We start from the raw sequence: 23,593 nt of genomic DNA, 5'->3' as shown, positions 1-23,593 counted from the left end.
AAACCCTATTTGGGATTCTTACAAATTCGGGTAATTAAAATTTTTTGTAGTTATTATAGGCCTATAAAAAAACCTGAACGTTTTCTACAGAGACCTCAGCGTCTTTTTTTAATTATTAACAATTTAGTGTAAAGAAAAAGCAACAAATTTTTGTACCGGATTATGTTTTATTTAAAATTGTTCTTTTTGATTCGTTATCACTTTCACGGTGTTCAATGAGTCATATACTTCCTGCAAGCACTTTGGAATTTTGGGAATAACTTGTTTTTTGATATTATAAATTGTTTTCTATTTAAGTGTATATCTTCTACAGTAAAATCAGTGCCAGTTCGTTAATTTCGCTGTATATCAACTTTAATGGTTTTATATATTTTATATATTTTTATATATATATATATATATATATATATATATAAAATATATATATTTAAAATATATATTTTATATATTTTTTCAAAATACACTATTACATGTATATAAATCTTTAATTAGATCCAAACTCGACTATGGTGTGATAGTTTATTCATCAAGTAAAACATCAGTATTGAAAACATTAGAAACTGTTCAAAACACAGCTCTACGAATAGCTACAGGTGCGTTTCGAACGACACCAGTTGAAAGTTTACAATGCTTAACAGGAGAGCCACCACTAAGTTTACGATACAAATACCTTTCTCTCTCATATGCTTCTAAAATAGCTAGTAATAAAGAACACCCTACTTATACCAATACGTTCACAGATCGATTTCAAGACACTTTCTCTACAACAAGACTAGATCCACCATTTTACGAAAGAGTTAGAAGAAACCTTCATGACCTACATCTTAAATTTCCTGAAATTCTCCCAACAAATTTCCTAACTTCTCCACCTTGGTTAATAGCAATTCCCAAGATTAATACTAACCTTAGTATATATAAAAAACGTAAGACTATAACAGACCTGATCAAACAATCATTCTTAACAGAAATGGAAACTTATAAAAATCACTATAAGATATACACTGACGCATCCAAATCTTCAGACGGTGTTGGTGCAGCCATCCTTACACCCAATACATCCTTAAAATTTAAATTCAAGCCCATTACTTCGTCATATACTGCGGAGTTGTTTGCAATATTACAAGCACTTATCCACATAAAAGAGTCGAAACAGTCCCCGTCTCTCATAATAACCGATTCACTAAGCTCACTTCACACTATCAAACGTTTATATACCAATAATCCAATTGCCTCACATATCAAATCAGAAATAGAGATTCTAAATAATAATAAGATCACTGTTGACTTCATGTTTGTTCCATCACATTCAGGTATACAAGGAAATGAAGAAGCAGATGAACTAGCACGCTTAGCATCCTTCAGCCAGGACTCCATTATTAATGAGGTTTCTTCAGATGACTTTAAGTCAGAAATAAAACATAAAGTGTTAAGTGCGTGGCAAAATAAGTGGAGTGCATCACAAAATAAACTCAAGGAAATCAAACAATTAGTGAAACCATGGCTCCAACCCACAGCGAATAGACAGGACCAAGTGAGAATAACACGTTTGCGACTAGGACACAGTAACTTTACACATAAACACCTCTTTACGCGAACTGTGCCGCCAATGTGTGAAAATTGTCAAGTAACACTCTCCGTGAAGCATATACTAACTCAGTGCAAAACATATGAAGCAGCAAGAAAGAAGCATACTATACCAAATAATATAAAGGAAGCCCTAGGAAAAAACATGAACATTAAAAACACAATAAGTTATCTTAAAGACTCAGGACTGTATCAATTATTGTAATTTTTTCTAACTTTACCTGTATTATATATTTAGGTCGCTAATAACCCTGGTGGTTACAGCATAAGTAAATAAAAAAAAATGGTTTTTCACACAAATCGTACATTACCTTTCGCTAAACATCATTACTTAATTTTGGACGGTTTAACAATGTTTTTGATAAACTATCGTGGGTGTGGTTATCACTACATTCAACTACACTATTACAAATATTTAGAGTTTTAACAAATGCTTTGCAACTTCTTTCTAAACACTACCAACGTTTAATATTATTAACAAGCATTTTGTTATGCTTGTAATTTATACTTGTAAGTGTCAATAACTAGCATAAAAGTGACCTTTGCGCTTAAAAATTTTTTATTATAAAATTTCAGGTAGAATACCAATTACCAATCTTTTCTAAGAAATATATCACTTGCACTTTCTTCTTATTCTTCATCTTTATAAGCAATTCTGCTTGTTAATTGGCGGATTAATACCTTTATGGAAAGTGTCACTTCATCTTTTGCGCGGTTTTCCAATACTTCTTCTGCCGATTGGTGATTTATCTCTTGCTATTTTGACGACAAAGGTCTCCTCCATTCTGCTTATTAGGCTATTCCATTCTTTTATTTTGTGTCCATTCATTTATACCTTGTACGTTACTTTTTCTTCTAGTATCCTCACTTCTCTTTCAATCTCACGTATTTCCTGTAATTCTTCTCAGTACTCTCATCTCTGCCGTTTCAAGTAGCCTTTGCGTTGTGGCTGTGTCGGGTCTTGTTTTTGAGGCATATGTCATTATTGGTCTTACACTGGCTATATAAATTCTTGACTTCATCTCAGTTTTAATGTGTCTGTTTCGCCATATAATATTATTAAGGCATTCTGCCAGTCTATTTGCTTTTTGTACTTGATCGATCACTTCTTTGTCCAGGTCGCCATAGCTAGACAGTGTAATTACCAGGTATTTTATTTCCATTACTTATTCAATACTAATTCTATCAATTTCTATTTTACATTTGGTTGGTTTTTTGCTGACTACTATTGTTTTAGTTTTTTGAGATGAGATTATCATATTAAATTCTTTTGCTCTTATGTTAAATCTGTGGACCAGTCTTTGCAGACTATCTTCATCTTGGGCTATCAATATTGCGTCGTCTTCGTAACAAAGTATTTTTATTTCTTGGTTTCTTATTCTGTATCATCTTGCTTTGTTAACGCTTTTGATGATTTCGTCCATGATCAAATTGAAGAGCATGGTGCTCAATGACCCCTTGTCTTATTCCGCTGCCTATTTCTATAGGTTCTCTAAGTTGTCCATCTATTCTGATTTCCTTTTTGTTGTTTTGGTAGGGGAACTTCTCTATTATATAGGAGACGAATTACATCTTCTTCTCTTTCTTCATCACTGTCTGTGCAAATATTGAATAAGGTAATACGAGCTCTTATATCATAATACTTCAGTGATAATATCCTTACAGAATTTTAAGTAAGTAGTTTTGTATGTAGGTAACTACAAAGTTACCTGCGAAATATTTATTAAAAATTTTACTAATAAAATGTATCAAAGTACCTGCTCTATAAAGACAACATTCTCTATTTATGCTGATCCTGGCTATTCATTATCATCCATTGTGTAACTCTAAAGGTATTTTTAAATCATCTTTTCTAAGTAATATATGGCGGGAGCGAATTTACCTCTGACCCTTTTCTGTAGGGTATTAAAATCTGACCGCCGGAGCAAAATAATAAATGCCCGTGGTCCTTAACAAACCCTCAAAAATTCATCAGATCGATCATCAATTAGTTTAAAAGTTAGTCTATTTGTTTTTTCCAGAAACCTTTTTTTGCAATAACATTAGTCAAAAAAAATTCCTACTTTTTATCTAATCGTCCCAGTAGGACTTTCTATTTCTTTCTTTTGGGTAAAAATTATCAGCTTTTCAAATATTACCAAACAAGATTTTATCTACGAGCAATAGTTAAAAAGTTATTTAAATGCTTATAAATCAAAAGTAAAAGTAATTTTGCAGATGGATTTTGCGTTATATTTTTGATATGTACAAATGTACATATTGATAATTTAACTTTTAAACTTTTATTTGATATGCTTGTAATTACGTATCTTCATTATTTTGCAAAAAAAAATCTCTGGGATAAACAAATAACTTGAACTAATTGATGAATCGATCTGAAATTTTAAGGGTTTCTTAAGGGCTACAATACACTACAACTTTGTACACAATAAAAAATATCAAGGTTGATTTTTATAATGGTTATAAATAATTAACGATTTTGCCTTTTTTGCATCTTTCGTAGCAACAAATTAATTTTACTTGCTAATAAGTTTTAGCAATCGCCATTTTCAAGCTTTTTTATATTTTAAAAGATAAAGTTTTGTAATTTTACCTCAAATAATAAGCAGATTTTAATGGTAAGCAAATAAAGTGAATTTTTTACACTAAAATGTTAATAATTAAATGAAGACGCCAAAATCTCTGTAGAAAACATATAGATTTTCTTTATATAGGTCTATAATAACTAAAAAATTGTAGATACCTGGATTTATCACAGTCCCGAGAGAAATCTTATTTCCTCGAGCTAATATAAAAATGATTATACACATTGTTTATATACAAATGAAAAACAGTTTTATTAATACAATTGACTTTTTTCTTATGGAATATATCTTTGTTTCAGACGATGAAAATGATGAGTTTAGTTTTCACATAGCGCGTTATCGACCTGAGGAATTGCATAAATTGGCCCTCAAAACAAAGTTTACTAGGAAAGAGATTCAGCTGATGTACAGAGGTTTCAAACAAGTAAGTTTAGAATAAAAATGGAATAAACTTTAAGAGAACTAAGTCCTTCTTTGATGACTCTACGATATACATTTTAGGATTTAGAAAAGTTGTCTATTTCTATTTTTCTCTCTTTGAAAATTTTCCATTACTTCTAATATGAATCGGAGTTGTTAGAGGTCTTTTCCGTTCTCGTTGCAAATGGCATAAATTTAATTCCTAAATTTTTTATACAGGATGTTTACCAAGTATCCTGAAATATTTTTGATGAAAACAAATTAATATAATGATAATAATATTTTCCCTTGCCTTTCAATTTGTCTAATGTAAGAAGATGCTTGGTAATCATCTTCATAAGCATATCCACCAAGAAAAAATGGATCAGTAGAAGATTTGCAAAAAAAACATAAAGACAGATAATTAAAAATGAGAATAAAAAAAGTGGCGAAACTTCTTCTTCTTCAGCTTCTCCCTTTTCAAAGGTGTGTGTTCCTTACTCTTCGTCTTACTTTTCATTTCAGCTGCCTCCATCTTCTTTTCCTGAATCTTCTTTATAGCCGTACACCAACACAGGTCTTACCAAACTCTTGTATATCTTTCCTTTCAGCTCTTCCCATAGTGTCCCATTTTCCGGAATGTAGGAGTCCAGGTATTTAAATTTTCCTAATCTCTTGTTTTTCTTCAAGCAATTCCATGTCGCCAACCTTTTCTCTACCTTCTAACCACATATACTTTGTTTTCAACCTGATAATTTTAAGTCCTCCCTTTTCAATAGCTCTTCTTCAACCTTGCAACTTCTCTAACATATTTTTGCTCTCCTCTACTAAGACGATATCATCAGCAAAGAGCATTAACCAAGAAGTATTCTTTCCTGAGTTTCTCTATCAGTACATATATAACAAGATTAAATAGGTAGGGACTCAGTAAATAGCCTTAATGCAAACGAACCGTTACTGGAAAACTTTCCGTCAATCCGACGCAAGGTGTACGCTTTCTCGTACATATCCTTCACGAGCCTTACTTACTTCTCAAGAACTCATTTCTCTCTGATATTTCTCAATATCTCTTGTCTAGGGACTGTGTTGTACCAAATATAGCTTTTTTCCTCGCTGTATTTGTCTACCAACTGTCTTAAAGTAAACAAAGCATCCGTTGTCCTCCTCCCTGGCTTAAACTCGAACTGTTCTTCTCCCATCCATGCCTTTCTCCTTAACCTTCACTTTAGTGTTCTCTCCCAAATTTTCATTGTGTGCGACATTAACTTCATCCCTCTGTAGTTCTTACAGTCGTGAATGTCCCCGTTATCTTTATACAATCACACTCTTTCCCCATGCAATAGGCATCCTTTCTTTCTCATATATCCTACTCATGATTTGCCACAAAATATCAGTCTCTTCATCTCCTAAAGCCTTTCAAACCTTCACAGGTGTTCCATCAGGTCCTACTACTTCACCATTCTTCATCCTATTTAATGACTCGATAACCTCACCTCTCGCTATCCCCAGTAATACATTCTCATTTGAGATCCAGGATCTTCTGTCTCTCCTCTGGTGTCCATCATTTGGCAACTTTTTAAAGTACTCATCCAGAATATCCTTATTCTTTAACTTTCATCACTTTACTTTCTGGTGTCCTACTTGCTTTCCTTCCCGTCTCACCTGAAATATGGCATTTTCCAGTCTTAACGACTCGTTTTGGACCTGACGATATCTTACCTATATTTCTAAAAAACCTTCTCGAGACAGGGAAAATTCACTTACTAAAGATATTCAACTTCGTATGGGAAAAGCGGTGTTTTCCTTCAATCTGGTCTAGAGTCTATATTTTCTCTCTCCTAAAACAGAAGACACCCCGCTCTGAAGTGGAATCGTACAGACCAATATCCATTACCTGCTCTATGAGCTAACTTATGGAGAAAATAATAAATTATAGATTGATGTGGATATTAGAAAAGGATAACTTGCTGCTTAGTGAGGAAAACAGATTTAGACATATTCGTTCAGATAGTGACAACATTCTGGAAATAGAAAACGATATACTAGAACCATTTGCAACTAACAGAAAATGTATGGCCCTTTTTTTAATAAAAAAATGTTTTTAATACTGCACGGAAAAACAATACACTACGTAGATTATACGAATGGAACATACTGGGAAACTTTCTATGGTTTTTAATTTTTTTTTAAGTAACAGGTCCTTTCCACTTAGTTTCAAATTTCTTTTCACAAATCCATCACTCAGAAATAAATTAGATACTTGGTTTTTGAACACTGGCTTTGAACTTTCTACTTTCAAAACCAAAGGCATTTTTTCCTCAAATACAAATACAAATATTACCTTGTATGGAAAATCAATAACTTTCTGTTCTCATTTAATATTCTTAGGAATGCATTTGAACAACAAACTGTGTTGGAAAGTGCTGATAAAAGAGTTAAATTTAACTTGCTACTCAAGACTGAATCTTTTAAAAACACATAAGAAATGGGCTTCCAACCAAAACACTATGTTACTAGTATACAAATCTTTAATTCGATCTAAACTGGACTATGGTTGCAAAGCTTATTCATCTGAAAAAAAACTCTTAAAAAAACTAGAGATGTAATTCATACGAACGGTCTATTGCGAGCATTTAGGAGCAGACTTACAGATAGTATTTACGCAGAACTCGGCGCACCATCTCTTTATCGCAGACGAATGCAACTAACTCTTTCGCATTCATCCTCAGTCTACTGTAACCCGGATAATTTTTTATAAAGTAACACCTTCACTAATAAATATTGCAATGTGTTTAGTGTCATTATTTTGGCTTTACAACCCTGTGTGAGTCCTAACCTCCCCAAGAATTGTTTGCCAGTCGTCCCTCTCCATCGCCTTCTTCCGCCAAGCACGTATTTCCATATTTCTCATATCTTGATCTATGTTATCTATGAATCTTGTTCTGGGTCTTCCTCTTCTTCTTTGACCAATAGGTCTATCAAGGAGCGTTTTTCTAGCTGGGTCGGTTTGCTCCATCCGCATTACATGGCCTACTCACCTTAGACGTCCTATCTTAATGTGTTTTACGATATCTGGTTCCTGGTATATTCTATAGAGTTCGAAGTTGTATCGTCTTCTCCAGACACCATTTTTCATTTATGATATTTCACCATATGTTAGGACTGGGCGTATTATTGTTTTGTAGAGTTTTACTTTTGTATTTCTTGATATAACTGTAGATTTAAAAAGGAGATTAAGCCCAAAATAGCATCTATAAGTCGTGCAAATTCTGCGGTTTATCTCTGCGGTAGTATCATTTTCAGTATTGACGAACGTATACAAATTCGTTAACTGCTTCGATGGCGTCGTTTTCTATAACAAGTGGCCGTAGTATTTGTGGTTGCGTACCTATTTTCATGTATTTCGTTGTATTGGTGTTTATTATTAAACCCATTTTTGAGAACGTATTGATTTTAATACCGTGTCAAATATATCAGTCCTGTAATTGACTTTTTGAAACAATTGGTGTATTCAATAAAATCTAATAATTGTATTCATTAAACCTCGTATCATAAAGGTTGGGTGTTTCCGTGTCTGCTAATTAGCATTTGATAATTAAGTCGAAAATAGATAAGTGACAAAAACTGGTAAGATAAATCCAAATTACTTTTAAATTGTTTATAGTCCGGGCGCTTGGTTAGAAATAATGAAGGGCACCTAGTGACTGCTATAATTGTCGGTTCTTGCTAAAATGATTCAACAAAATGCGGGTCCGCAAACACCTAACGAGGTACTGTTAATACAACAAAATAGTACCCTCTTTCAGAAAAATTATGCAAGATCCCAGAATGAACAGATGCTGTACACGGCATGGAAACAGACGGAAATGAAGAAGATTTACGCTACGGATAGGGTAAATCAGCTCCAACTCCAGCTAGATAACTTACAAAAATTAAATGAAAGCTTGCAATTAAAATTTGCAGATCTAGAGAAAAACTTGTCTGTGAAAAAATAGAAAGAACCTAAGAGAAGAATACTGACGAGGAGGAATTAGCTGAGGAGATAGAGTGGATACGTGTCAAAAACTTCAAAAAACGTAAAATGGATACATCATTGACCCCACCACAAACAGAGTCATATGTCCAACAAAGAGAAGAAAAACCTAGAAAAACACAAATCCCACCTTCAATAATTGTGGAGAGTATTGCCAAATTTAGACAATTTATTGAATTAGTCAGACTACATACTGCTAAATTCCAGATAAAAGTACTTGGAGACAAGAGCGCTAAAATTAATGTCGATAGTAAAGAAGACTTCAGAAAATTAACGAAAAAGTTGACTGAAGTAAATTATCCATGGCATACGTATGAAAATAAGCAAAACTGACCCATTAAAGTTATGGTTAATAAGTTACATCATTCATCCAGTAAAGATTCGATCATGAACGATTTAACTAATTAAGGATTCAAGATAATAAATGTCATACCGAAATTAAAATACAAAACAAAGCAACCACTAAATAGGTTTAGGTTGGTATTCAGATATGACGAAAATATCAATAGAATCTATAAGATCTCAGATATCATGAGCGTAAAAATACAAATACTTCCGCTAAGAAAATCAAAATTGGTACCTTAATGTAAGAGATGTCAGGCATATGGACACACACAAGGTGCGAAAGAACCAAGATGTCTCCGCTGCACAGGAAAACACCTAACAACCAAATGTGAGAAACCCAAGGACGCAAAACCTAAATGTATCCACTGTGGAGAAGGGCATCTGGCTAACTATAGAGGATGTATCGTGGCAAAGGAAATACAAAAAATAAAAGATAAATATAACAAGAAACAGACCCCCAGACAACCACAAAGAATGCATCCAAAACCTGTAGAAAATCTAAAACAAGAAGAAAACAAAACAAGAACTTATTGCAAAATCATGTTCGAGTCTAATCTAAAATAGCTCGCAAAGAAGTTAATTTTTTAGTGGTTTAATAACTTAAGAAAAGTAATTAAGTATAAAAGTGAAAGTGATTTGTATACTGAATATTGGAATCGTGAGTAGATAAAATATACTTTTTTCATCTATTTGGATTTATATATTTAAGTAAACAACTGCAATCAGTTATAAGTATTATCCAATTTACATGAACTGGTATCACAACGAAAGCTGTAAAACAGCATCGGTTTTAGTCGGATTTTAAAATCCATTTAAAAGATGTCCTCTTCCAATCAGCTACCACAAAATGCATCATACTCAAAAGCAGTTAGTCAACCACGTAGTATATTAATCCCAAACAGAGATCAAGCTATTTTGTTTAACACTCTAGAGAATTGTACAATTAATGACTATCTTGAAGGATTGAGTCAGCATATAGAACCAAAAAATATAATTTTCGCATCCCGTATATCAAACGGTAGAATATGCATATATCTATCATCCAAAAACCTAGTAGATAAATTCATAGCAGAAACAAAAAAAATAATAGTAAATGGAAATATACTAGAAGCGAGAAGATTAATAACTCCATCAGTCCGCTTAATTCTGTCCAATGTATGTCCAAGCATACCTTCTAACATAATAATGGACGAATTAATAAAACTAGGTTTAAATCCTCTCTCAGACATATCATATCTACGGATAGGAGCAACCAATCCTGCCTTTAGTCATATTCTAAGCTTCCGAAGACAAATTTTCGTTTCACCTTTTCCAGACAACTTTGTACTACCTGAATCTTTTATTATCGAGTTGGAACAAACATCATACCGCATATTTATAGCCCAAAACGAAAATTGTTTCAAATGCAAATTAACTGGACACCAGGCAGCTAATTGTCCAAATATTTCACCTCCTAACCATCCTCACAATGATAGTGCAATGCAAACAGAAATAAGACAAAATTCATCAATAAATCATACTCAACAAGATAATCTACAAAATACTCCCGCAATCTCAAATACCACTCCCTCCACACTTACTACGTCTTCTCAAACCACATTACAAAGAGTAGCAATCCCAAATTTATCAATAAACCAAACCCAACAGTGCTCACTACAAAATACATCCATACATTTGACCACTTCTTCAGTTAACACTACAATCGCAACACCTACATCGTCTGAGTCATCCTCTAATACCCAAAAACATAAATCAACCTTATCCGAAACAAGTCAACACTTACCTCTAAATAAAAATACACATTTGAATTCTTACGAACCCAAAGTAACTTCAAACAAAGCAACCGGAAAAAGAACCCTAGAAGATGCAATCACGCCACCCTCCGAAGAAAACTTTGAAAAACCTAAGCTTCAATTAAAGAAAAAAACCAAAACTGATGACAAAAACTTAAGAAATGATATACCAAATCTCCAAACATTATTGAAACCAGTTAGAGAATATGTAGAAAGGGAAAAGCAATTGTTAAGCTTCGATCAAGTAGTGGATCTATTCGAAAATATACAAGGATCAAAAGACATAATCAGCGTAACAAAATTGTACTCAGAAGACTCTTATGTACTTATAAAGTTTTTAATGGAATTACATTCATACTACATCGACAAAAGAATGAAAACCATAAGCACCAAATTAATACGAAAACTTGGCAAACATATAGGTTTACTCTCTACAGTGAAAACTTCATTATCGGAAGAAGATTCCGACTCATCGGTAAATAATTCCTCTAAAGGATAATAATATCACTGTTGACTTCATGTCTGTTCCATCACAAGTCTTAGGAAAAAACATGGATATTAAAAAACACAATAAGTTATCTTAAAGACTCAGAACTGTATCAATTATTGTAATTTTTTCTACCTTTACCTGTATTATATTTTTTAGGTCGCTAATAACCCTTGTGGTTGCAGCGTAAATAAATAAAAAAAAAAAAAAAACACTACAGAAAATATTAGAGAGATTAACTAACCTGGGTGAGCTTATAACCAGAATAGAATATAGCACCAAAGGAGCTATACCTAAAAGACTTGGTAATGGCGGGTAGTTTACGAATAGTAGAATGGAATGCAAATAGCATCTTGAAACATCAGCAAGAACTACAAGCGATACTAGATATAGAAAAAATAGACATATGCCTCATTTCTGAAACCCATTTTACGAATGAGTCATATATTAGATTTAGGAGTTATAAAACTTATCATACTACTCACCTTGATAATGCAGCAAAGGAGGTAGTGCAGTAATAATCAAAGAAAATATTATGCACTATCAGGAAATGGGATGCAGAACTAAAGAATTTCAGGCCCAAATATTTCAACAAATCACATAGAGATAGAAGAGGCATTGGAAATGAACTCGGACCATTCTCCAATTATTCTCACACTCAATGACACTGTTATCAAAAAAGAAAGTCCCCCTAGACTTGTTAACAATAATACTGACTGAAAAAGTTTCCAGATAGACCTTGAAGAGAAGATTAACCTCTCAGTTCCATTAAGAACTGTTGATCAACTAGAGGAAGAAGTAGAATTACTCAATAAAAATGTACAACAAGCTGCTTGGAACAACAGCACGAACAGTGTCGAAAGAATAAAAGGAAATAACTACCCGAAAGAAATCAGAGAAATGATAACCGAAAAAAGAAAGCTGAGACGCAAGTGGCATCAGTCTAGAGCACCAGTTGATAAAACGAAATTAAATAATGCCACACAAAAATTAAAAAGAGAAATTCAAAAAATTAAAAACGAATCGGTTAGCATCTACCTAAGTGAACTATCAAATGATAGCGCTACTGATTACTCATTGTGGAAGGCTACCAAACGATTAAAAAGGCCAATCTTACAGAATCCACCAATTAGAAATACTAATGGTAGCTGGGCAAGAAGCAATATACAAAAGGCCAACAGGTTTGCTGACCACCTAGAAAATACTTTTCAACGTAATTAAGAACAACAAATACTTAACTGGAAGCTCCCTGATCAAGATGAAATGGAGATTAGCCCTGTAACTTTAAAAGAAGTATATTTGGAAATAAAAGAAAATATAAATCCAAAGAAAGCTCCTGGATTTGATCTAATTACTGGGGAAGTGTTAAAGCAACTTCCAAGGAAAGCTATAATAAAATTAACACATTTTATAAACGCTTCCTTTAGACTGAGGTACGTACCAACGATATGGAAGGTGGCAGAAATTATAATGACACTAAAACCAGGAAAACCTCCACAAGAAGCTTCTTCATATAGGCCTATTTCACTGTTACCTGTCATGGCTAAATTATACGAAAAATTACTCTTAAAGAGACTAAAACCGATTATAGAGAAAAATAATGTAATTCCTAATCATCAGTTTGGGTTTAGAGCAAGCCACTCAACGATAGATCAGGTGCATAGAATAACAGATATAGTAGAAAAAGCTCTAGAAGAAAGAAAAGTCTGTTCCGCAATTTTCCACGATGTAGCGCAGGCTTTTGACAAAGTGTGGCATGACGGATTATATCATAAAATGAGATGCTACTTACCAAAACAATATTCTGAACTACTAGAATCATATATATCCGACAGATACTTTCGAGTTAAATATGAGGAAGCATATTCAGAATTAAGAGAAGTTAAAGCTGGAGTTCCACAAGGAAGTGTCCTGGGGCCAGTGCTATACCTGCTCTATACCAGCGATATTCCATCATTAGAACCTAACACAATTACGACATTTGCAGACGACACATGCATCCTAGCAGTCGGACAAAACCACGAGGATGCAGCAACCATGCTACAGAACTCTGTTGAACAAATTAACATCTGGACCAGGCGATGGCGTATCAAATTGAATGAAACAAAATCTGTTCATGACAATTTTACTAACAAAAGAGAACAACATATTCCAGTTAGTATAAATAGAAACCAAATACCTTATGCAAATACTGCAAAATATTTGGGTATGACATTAGATTCCAAGCTACGTTGGAAAGCACATATTAAGAAAAAAAAAAGGAGGAATTAGAAATTAAGTTCAAAAAGATGTACTGGATGATGGGGAAAAAATCCACTCTGTCTACTTATAACAAATTGTTATTGTATAAGCAAGTCCTTCAACCGATATGGACATATGGGATACAGCTATGGGGCTGTACAAAAGAAAGTAACATCCAAATTATAGAACGATATCAGAATAAATTATTAAGGAACATCGTTAACGCTCCATGGTACTTCAAGAAACTGTGATCTTCATCGAGACCTCCAGATGTTATCCAGACAATAAGTAAGTTTGCCGAGAGTCATGAGCAAAGGCTCTCCAACCACGTGAATGTCGAGGCCATCAAACTCCTAGACAACGCCAACCAGATAAGAAGACTTAAGAGAACGAAGCCGTTTGAGTATTAGAGCCTAGGGAATATTGCTGAATGTAACCTTAGATATTTTTTTGTAATATTTTGTATATAGAACTAACTTGCTTATTGATCATAGTGAATGATCAGACATAAATAATCATAAGATTCCTGTTGGAGTTTTATTAAATAAAAAAAATAAAATAAAATCTAATGTTTTTGTAGATAATATAATATGTAACCTTATACTTAATACTGTACCACAAAATTGTAACATGTCGCTAATGTTCCGTCGCTAATAACCATTAGATGGATGCTACTTTTTGCTCAAATAATAAAAAAACAATTACTATTACGAACACGGTTAAGAATGTCATTTTGTGCCTCAGTAACCATGCTTAGAAAAAAAGAAAACGCAAATATTTTTAAATGTGTGATTTAGGCATAAACTACTAAACAACTAAAATAAATTCCATTTCTATGGAAATGAAATCGCCGCTAGACAATTTTTATATTTTCTAGAACACACAAAGTGATCTAAAAGAATTATTTTGTTTTATCCGGCATTTGTGTGACATATTTCCCGTTGCCTATAATTTTCTGTTTGAAAATGTTTGCTTTTGAGAATAAATAGGCATCTACGGGAACAAGACACTTCAATTGTTCTTTTATCGTATGGCATCTTTTATTTACTACCAGTGACATTTATTATAACAGTAACGAGAGAAGAGTTGAAACTCGTACATTTAAAACTGTAGAGAATAGGGATACATTTTTAATGAGAAGGTAAAATGTCATACGTGCAGAATACGTTTACATTAATAATTCATTATAGTTTTATGAAATTTATTTGTATTCCAAGAGCAAAACGTTTTAGTATCGAATGTGAGGAACGATGTTTTGGCTCGTAGGATATTATAGAAAAGTGTATATCGATGGGTTTTTGGCAAAACATCGTAAGCGACACAGCGCATATTCTTCAGAAGACGAGTTTTTCTTATGCCAATTTTTAGCTAATACAGTGGTACTTTTTAAACTATATTACATTGATACATTGATACAAACACATTTTAAATTTAGCGAAAAACATTAATTTAAGATTTTTTTATAAAATTATGTAACATACGATATTTTGTCAGACTTTGGTTGTGTAAATTTGAGTTGCAGCTTGTCACTTAAGATAATTATTTCATAGTTTTAAGATATCAGATCCATAAATGAATCGTCATGAATTACGTAGGGATATTAACACAAACCCAGTTCTGTGGGGTATAACACGGACCCCTGCCTAGGGATACAGGTGAAGACCACAACGGTAGGTACGGCGGAGAAGAAGATCGTCGGTACGGCGTGGATGGCGGAAGTGGCATCCCTGGATTTTAGGGATTGTATAAAATCAATAGTAGCGGCTGATCCAGAGTGGACGGCTACGAACAGCGTCTGACCCAGAGTGGGCGGCTGAATACTAGGTCCTCCAAAAGGGGGTTCTGGAGTCAGGCGTTAGCAACCTGGCACATAGAAAAAACCTCAAGAGCTGAAAAACAAAGGGCAAAATGAAAAAAACAAATATTAATCCCCGGGTGGTAACCCACACCTCTGAAGGAGGGAGCCCCATCGGACACGGGGAGGGGGCAGTTTTGCTTTAAGTGAAACAAGCCCAGCTTCAAAACTCAACAAAAAAACAACAACAACAAGAAAGAAAAGCCAGAGAAAACTCGCACTCGGCACATGGAACGTACAAGGATGGCGAACAAAAGACAAAGAGGTAATAGCGGAATTCGAAAGAATGAAACTAGATATAATGATAATGACTGAGACGAAAAAGAAAGGAAACGGTACCGAAAAAATTGGAGACGTCATTCACTGTTGGAGCGGAATAGATAAGAAAGAAAGGGCAAAAGCAAGAATTGCAATTATACTGAAAAAGAAATGGGAACACGCAATCGAAAATTGGGAACCAATAAACGAAAGAATTGCCAAGCTTAACTTAAAAGTATACGGAAGACAAATTATCTTACTAGCAGTATACGGTCCAATAGAAGACAGCTCAATTGCAGAAAAAGAACAATTCATAGAACAACTGCAAGAAAAAATCGAAAAGATAAAGAAGAACCAAGAAATAATTATCGCCGGTGACCTAAATGGAAGAACAGGAAGAAAAGAAAACGACAGAACAGTTGGTAGATTTGGAGAAGATATAATGAACGATAACGGGGAGAGATTGATTGAGCTATGCGAAATAAACCACTTAAATATCACAAACGGCTTCTACAAGCATAAAGATATACACAAATACACTTGGACACAAGAAACAAGAAAATTGAGGTCTATTATTGATTATGTTATAGTAAATCAAGAAAGCTCGATAAAAAATAAAAGACGTGAGAGTAAAGCGAGGCGCAGAATGCGGCACAGATCACAAACTAGTAATCGCTTGGATGGAATTCCCTGTCATATGGACCCAACAGAAACCGACCCAGGGAGAGTCTGACCAAGTTACGGCTCCGGCTACACCTGTCAATACGTGCTCAACACAAGAAAAGAAATTCAAAATCAATTTGTTAGAAGAAGACTCAATAAAAGACCTATATAAGCGAAGATTGGACCAAAAGCTAGAAGAGTTTTGGTATGAATCATTAGAACAAACATACGAACACATAAAAACCTGCATGAAGACAGCAGCCCTAGAAGCTCTTGAAAAAGTGGACCAAAAATACACCCACCAAACTACAAAATTAACCGAAACACACTAACATGCATAAAAGAGAAAAAAGAACTCCATATAAAATACCTGAACACAAAAAACTATGAGGACTTGGAACCATACAGGAAAAAAAATAAAGAAGTGAAAAGAAAAGTGGCAAATGAAAAAAATGAAATATGGGAAAAAGAGATAGAACAGCACATAGGAGGAACGAGAAATTCAGAGTCATGGCGCATCTATAAGTCGCTCCAAAGAAATAAGACAGAGAAAATTAAAATCGGTCAAATCAAAGAAAACGAATGGCAAGAATACTATAAAAAATTGCTAACCGAAGACCGCCCCAAATTCAAAGAATCAGAAATAGACGGAATAGAAATCTACACACATGACAAAATCGAATTAATCTGAGGTAAAAAGAACTATCAAAACTCTAAAGAACAAAAAAGCAGAAGGTCCCGGCGGAATACCAAATGAATTGATAAAAAACGGATCGGAAAAGTTATTCCGTATGATACATAAAATGTTTGAGAGAGCACTGAATGGAGAAGACTTACCGGCAGAATGGACCCAAGCATATATGACATCAATATACAAGAAAGGAAATAGAAAAAACTGCAAAAACTATCGGGGAATCAGCATTATATTCCCATTTAAATATAAATTAAGCATTATATCGTCTATAGGCAGACTGTATGGAAAGACCATAAAGGAAAAATTAGAAATATATATACAAGATAAAATCGGAGAAGACTAGGCAGGTTTCACAGCGGGGAAAGCATGCTTAGATCACATTTACACGGTCGAACAACTAATAGAAAAAAGAATGGCCAAAAATAGATCCATCCATCTGGCTTCTGTTGATCTTAAGAAGGCACATGACTCAATACCTAGAACCAAGCTATGGGAAGCAATGGAAGACATCGAAGTTCCACGAAGATTAATAAACGCGGTAAAAGCACTCTACAAGAATAACGAAGTAGCTATCAAAACGGGCAATAGAATATGCAGTCCATTTAAGACGACAAAGGGACTACTACAGGGTTGCTCCACATCCTGTTCAAAATATTCCTGGAAAAAACCCTGAAACCATGGAAAAGAAAGTGCGAAGGAATGGGTATACCAGTAAGGAACGAATATCTATATACGCTAAGTTTTGCCGACGACCAAATAGTAATCGCACAAGACGAGAATGACCTCAGTTTTATGATGAGAAAACTGGAGCAGGAATATACAAAGAATGGGATGGAAATAAACCTAAAGAAAACTGAATACCTAACAACGGAGAATACAGAAATAAAACAGCTGGAAATAGACGAAGGTAAACAAATCAAAGGAACAGACAAGTATAAGTATTTAGGCTTCATAATATCAAACAAAGGAACAACGGAGGAAGATATAAAAAATAGACTAGGACAAACAAGAGACTGCATACGAAAATTGAACCCGGTACTATGGGATAAGAACATCAGCATGAAAACAAAGAAAAAAATATATAATACCATGACAAGAAGTATCCTCACTTATGGGTATGAAAATTGGACAATAAATAAGAAAACCAAAAACAAAATAAGAGCAACAGAGATGGAATTCCTAAGGAGAAGCTGCAGAGTAACAAGAAGAGATAGAATAAATAACATGGAGATTAAGAGGAGAATGGGAATGAACTCCGACATAATAGACTACATCGAACAGAAGAGGTTAACCTGGTACGGACATATCAGAAGAGCAAACCAAAATCGGTGGATAAATAGAATAACAGAGTGGAGCCCGATAGGAAGAAGAAAGAGAGGCAGACCCCGAAGATCTTTCAGAGATTAAGTGGACGAAGCAATGAGTAGAAGAAACCTACAGGAAGGGGACTGGCTAAACAGTAAAAATTGAAGAAAACGGTTGAGTGAAGGAATACAGTGAAAACTGTGGAAATCCTTGTATATATATATATATATATATATATATATATATATATATATATATATATATATATATATATATATATATATATATATATATATATATATATATATATCGACAAAGAAAAATAAAATTTAGTAGGTATTAATTATTATCTGTGTCACTGTGACCTCTTTCATCAGTTTCTGCTAATATATCAGGAATTTCACTTTTATAAACTCATCTGCTTTTTCAAAAAACGAAGATTACGAGTTATACCAATTTTTATATTTGATTAAGTATTTTTGAGAACCATTTCTGGACTGGAACCAAAAACAAAAGCATGTAATTTTAATTTAAAAACGAATAAGTAATTTTTAAATGAAACTAAGTATATATTTATTTTTTTGTTACTAAATTCCATGTATTCATTTAAAAACGCTTTCAGCATTCTCGTTTTATCGGTGTCATAAAAAAAACTGTCTGCTTAATGTATCGTGCCTACAAATTACTCATATCACGATTATTGGTGCTAAATAACTAGTTTTTGGCTGTACTGATAACAGTAACCAATCCGAAAATTTATAGACTGCTAGTATTTAAAAGAAAACCTCCTTCTTTGCAGGTAACTAATTAAAATATTAACACAGTACAGTGGGTGGATCAAATAAACACATTTGTTGTACCGCCTATATTATTGAATTTGAAGGAGTACTTAAGGTGATTTTAAATTTTGAAATCTCTTTTATATTCATTTTATAATATATTGAATAAGTTACATATATATATATATATATATATATATATATATATATTTATATATATATATATATATTTATATATATATACATATATATATACATATATATATATATATATATATATATATATATATATATATATATATATATATATATATATATATATATATCTACGGCATAAAGTGGACTCCGCCCATGTTAAAATGCAGGTTCAATTGAGCTCCGTGGTCAAGTGGATACCGATATACGGAGCTCACTTGACCATTCCATAATATTGGTTCTATCGATTCATCAACATGTAGAGTTTAATAATTTATAAAAATTTTTTGGAGCCCGTAAATACCCCTGTATCATAAATGTATATCGCTTAGTTCACGTGTATATATTATAGGGGTCGTTCAGATCTTCTTCATTGTATATTTCAACCATACGTTTATCGGTTTAAGTAAGCTCTGAGAGTTTGGCAACTGTGTGATTATACCGTATATTTTCAACATATACCCTGAACGGTTTATATGGGCTCCTTATTTTTATCTACTGTTTGTAGACAGTGGAATGTCATACGCATTACACTGTGTAACAGAGGATATCATATTACCTGGTATAACTAAGTACTAAAATGTAACTGGTTCTTTAAAAAACAGGTATGTAGATACAAAAGGATTTGGGCTTATTATTGAATGGAATGTTCGCTTGCATAGAAAATTTTATTTTTTCTGCATTTTTAAAAATAATGTTGTTTTTTTATTTAACATAATTTTATTAGTTCAATGCTGAACTCGATGTTTTTTTTAATTACAGAAATTTCGTAATATATTTTGTTTACGTGAGTATGTCTTTGTACGTTTTATGTAAGCATCCGATTAATAAAAACTACTTTTATTTTATCCAATATCTATTATCTTCTGCAATATCTTGTATAAAGCTTTTTTATTATTTTAGTTCTGCTCTTATTTGTGTACTAAATATGATATCTCGATAGAAGGTTATCTCAAAATAAATATGTTATACAGTGTAGGTGCCTTTATGCTACCCCAAGCGAGACTGTTCTTCAACTGCTATTCTTACCATTATGTGATACAAAAATTTTTCTCTTGTGTAGGTATACGGAGACAATATAAGTGAGTTTGTTATGTAAGGGGATATCATATAGTTTTTGGAGAAATATTCTGTAATTTAAGGTGTCGTAAGCGGCATTTAGAGTGAATAATACCACCCCCGATACCCGATATTTTTCGTACTGGTCTTTGATTTAGTATTTGTGATGTACATAATCTTCCCTATCTTTAGCCACTTTTGCATTTTAATTTAAGTTTTTCTTCTAATATCGGTGATATCATATTAACGATCTTGTGCAAAAGTATTTTGAATAGCTGACAAAATAAAGATATTGGCCGATAGTTTTTATAGTCGTTGGAGTTTTTGCCAGGTTTAAGCAAGTTAACAACTTTGGCTTGTCTCTAGACTTTGGGTATCTCCATAATTTGAATACAGTTGTTCATCATCCGGATCAGCCATTGTAGTGTTTTTGGTCCAGATTTCGTAATAAGCTTTGTGCTCAGATCCTCAATGTCGGTAGTTGTTTTATTTTTCATTAAATATGTAGATGGTGGATTCAATCTCAACATTGTTAAAAGGTTCTCTCAGCTGACTGGTTTTGTCCTTTCTTACTCTACAATATAAGAATAACTCTCTTCTTAGAGTTATTCTTTGCTTCTTTTTCGATAGAAATAGCATGTCTATATCTATAATGTGGTTTTAACGATCAGCTGTATACCAAATACCCTAGGTTAGGCCCTATATGTGTTTCCTGCACTAGAAATAAGTCAGATTCGTGTTTAGCTCATATGTCTGATAAGTTTAAGTAAAGTAAAGTTTCTTGATCTTTAGAAATACCCTTAACAGTTATAGACATATGTTATTAGAATAGTTGGTCCTAAAAAGGACCAATTTGATTAAATCATATTAAAGAGGTGACTGAAGAATTAGCCGATTAATTAATTAATCATTACCCGGGGTATGCCCGATTGCGGTGGCCTTATTAGTACTTCAATCTTCGTAAAGGCTCGTTCTTTGAACCACAGAAGTAATGCCTAATCTTTTACTTTTTATTAAAAATTTAAATTTTACATGCCGTGTATTATTTTTTGACGATATTTCGAATCAGATTTGTATAGTAATAATTTTAGGTATTAAAGGGCCTCTTTGTGGAAAATAAATAAGTTTGTGATATCGGTCGCAACTCATCTATAGATAATAAAAAAATAAACTGTTAAAATAAGTGTAAACAATTTCAACTACATACATCGGCGCCACTGTTTAGGTCATAGGTTTATCATAGATATCAAAGGTAACATTTTAATTCAATGTTCTATTTACGTATTTTCAATATTAAAAAAGTAGGAAAAGACATGTTTATGCTTTTATTTTTTTTTTAAATCTATTCTATTTTCTTTCTAGAGTTCCGTCTTTTTTTAACGACCTGTGTTATTTTTTCAATTGGGCACTTGTCCAAAGCTATGACAAATCCTCTGTCCTCTGCTATTCTATATTAATATGACTGATTCATTATTTTCTCTAAACACTCTGTCCTCTGCTATTCTACATTAATATGATTGATTATTTTTATATAGACATGACTCTTGTCTGTTTTTCAATGTGCCTCCAGTAAGTTGCCGTTCCATCGTTTTCGTGGTCTTCCTACTGATCATTTTCCTATGGGTTAACCGTCTCTTGCCGTCTTTACTACTCTATTTGTTGTCATTATTCCATTCTACTCTTCTATTTCTTAACCAGTTCTTGATGTTCTTTACCTTGCATCTACGTCGTATATCTGTACTTCTAGCTCTCTAGCACTCTCCCATAGTGTCTTACCATCAATTTTTCTAAGTGTTTTCATCTCTGCTGTTTCTAACATCCTTTTTGTCCTCTCTGTGTCAGGTCTTGTTTCTGCCGCGTATGTCATTATTGGTCTGATGACTGTTTTGTAAATTCTGCCTTTCGTTTCTTTCCTGATATTTTTATTTCTTCGTATTGTTTCATTTAGGCAGCCTGGGGCTCTGTTTGCTCTATTCACTGGATCTTCCACTTCAGTTTCGAGCTTTCCGTAGCTAGATAATGTGATGCCTAGATATTTAAATTCCATCACTTGTTCTATTATCTGACCATTCAGCTCCAATTAACATCTTAGTAAATTTGCTGTTGTAACCATGCATTTTGTCTCTTTTGGGGAAATTAACATGTTAAATTTTATATGAAATTGGTGCAGGATACGTTGTAAATCATCTTCACTTTGAAAGAGTAGTGTTGCAGATTATTTTAATTTGTTTTTCTTCCATTTGGTATCCTTTTTAAGTTCTTACTTTTTTATTATTTCATCCATAATCAGGTTGAACAATAAAGGACTCAGGGAATATCCCTGCCTTATCCCACTGTCAGTTTCAATAGGGTCGGTTAGTTCTTCGTCTACTTTTACTTTTATTGTGTTGTTTTGGTATATATTTTCGATCGTTTTGAGTTTTTCTAGAGGTATCTCTCTTGCGTACAATAAGTGGATAAAGTTTTTTAATTTATATATCTTCTGTATATCATTATTTCTTCTGTGTATTAAAAGTTAAATTTTGGTTATTATTAAGATTCTCTTAACGTGTTTATTGTCTTGTTTCTGCGTTACGAATATATGTGTATCATAATAGATTGTAATGTATATTTCATTTAATACAATTAAAGTGCTCTTTGCGTTTGCCAATTACTTTCTCACTTCCTTAGCGATAGGTCTTTTTTTTCTCATCAATAACCTTATCCTCGCTCGATACAGCTATTCTAAGATATTTATATTTCACTATATGCTCATTTGGTCATTTGGTTTTTATCTCAAATTTGTACCTATGAAATTTATAATATCTAATATCTGGTGCTTTCATATGAAACTGGAATAAAACACTTGGTAGATAATGTTTATTCGTTTTGAGTACACTTTTTTTGGAACCCAGTATATTAAAGAATAAATATTTGTCTGTTCAGTGTTTTCCAAGTCTGTAAAACTTAAACTGGCTTAAATATTAGATTATACATTAATTTATTAAGAATGTTCAATATCTAAATTGAAGATTTTATATCTCAAAATATGAATAGGTTTTTACATTTTGTTTGACGTTTTAATCTTCGAATCGGAGTTCATTTTTCGAAAAACTATAAAATTGTGAGAACAAATTGCTATATAAAAGTACGAGGCAATATTCTCATGCTGTGAGCTTTGCTGCTCTGGTACTTTTATAACGCTAAAGATATTTTTAATTTATTGTCAACATTTTTGAGGTGTGTTTCCTTAAATGACCATGTCTAAGGTTAGTACGTTCGATTAAATGAAATTGACATTAATTTGATAGTTTCTATTTTATTAGTACTGATGGTATA

The 23,593-nt window shown here is 33.0% G+C and overlaps 1 protein-coding gene across 1 annotated transcript in view; it reads left to right on the top strand.

Annotated features, from left to right (window-relative positions):
* Nucleotides 1-23,593, top strand: part of LOC140452084 (A-type potassium channel modulatory protein KCNIP2-like) — a 294,909-nt gene that overhangs the window by 163,042 nt on the left and 108,274 nt on the right. The window contains exon 2 of the mRNA XM_072546140.1: nucleotides 4,469-4,593. Coding sequence (XP_072402241.1) covers nucleotides 4,469-4,593 — 125 coding nt within the window. The remainder of the gene's footprint in view (nucleotides 1-4,468; nucleotides 4,594-23,593) is intronic.

This window comes from Diabrotica undecimpunctata, chromosome 10 (genome assembly GCF_040954645.1).
Source record: "Diabrotica undecimpunctata isolate CICGRU chromosome 10, icDiaUnde3, whole genome shotgun sequence".
In the NCBI taxonomy this organism is placed as follows: Eukaryota; Metazoa; Arthropoda; class Insecta; order Coleoptera; family Chrysomelidae; genus Diabrotica; species Diabrotica undecimpunctata.
This window is presented reverse-complemented; position numbering and strand designations above follow the sequence as displayed.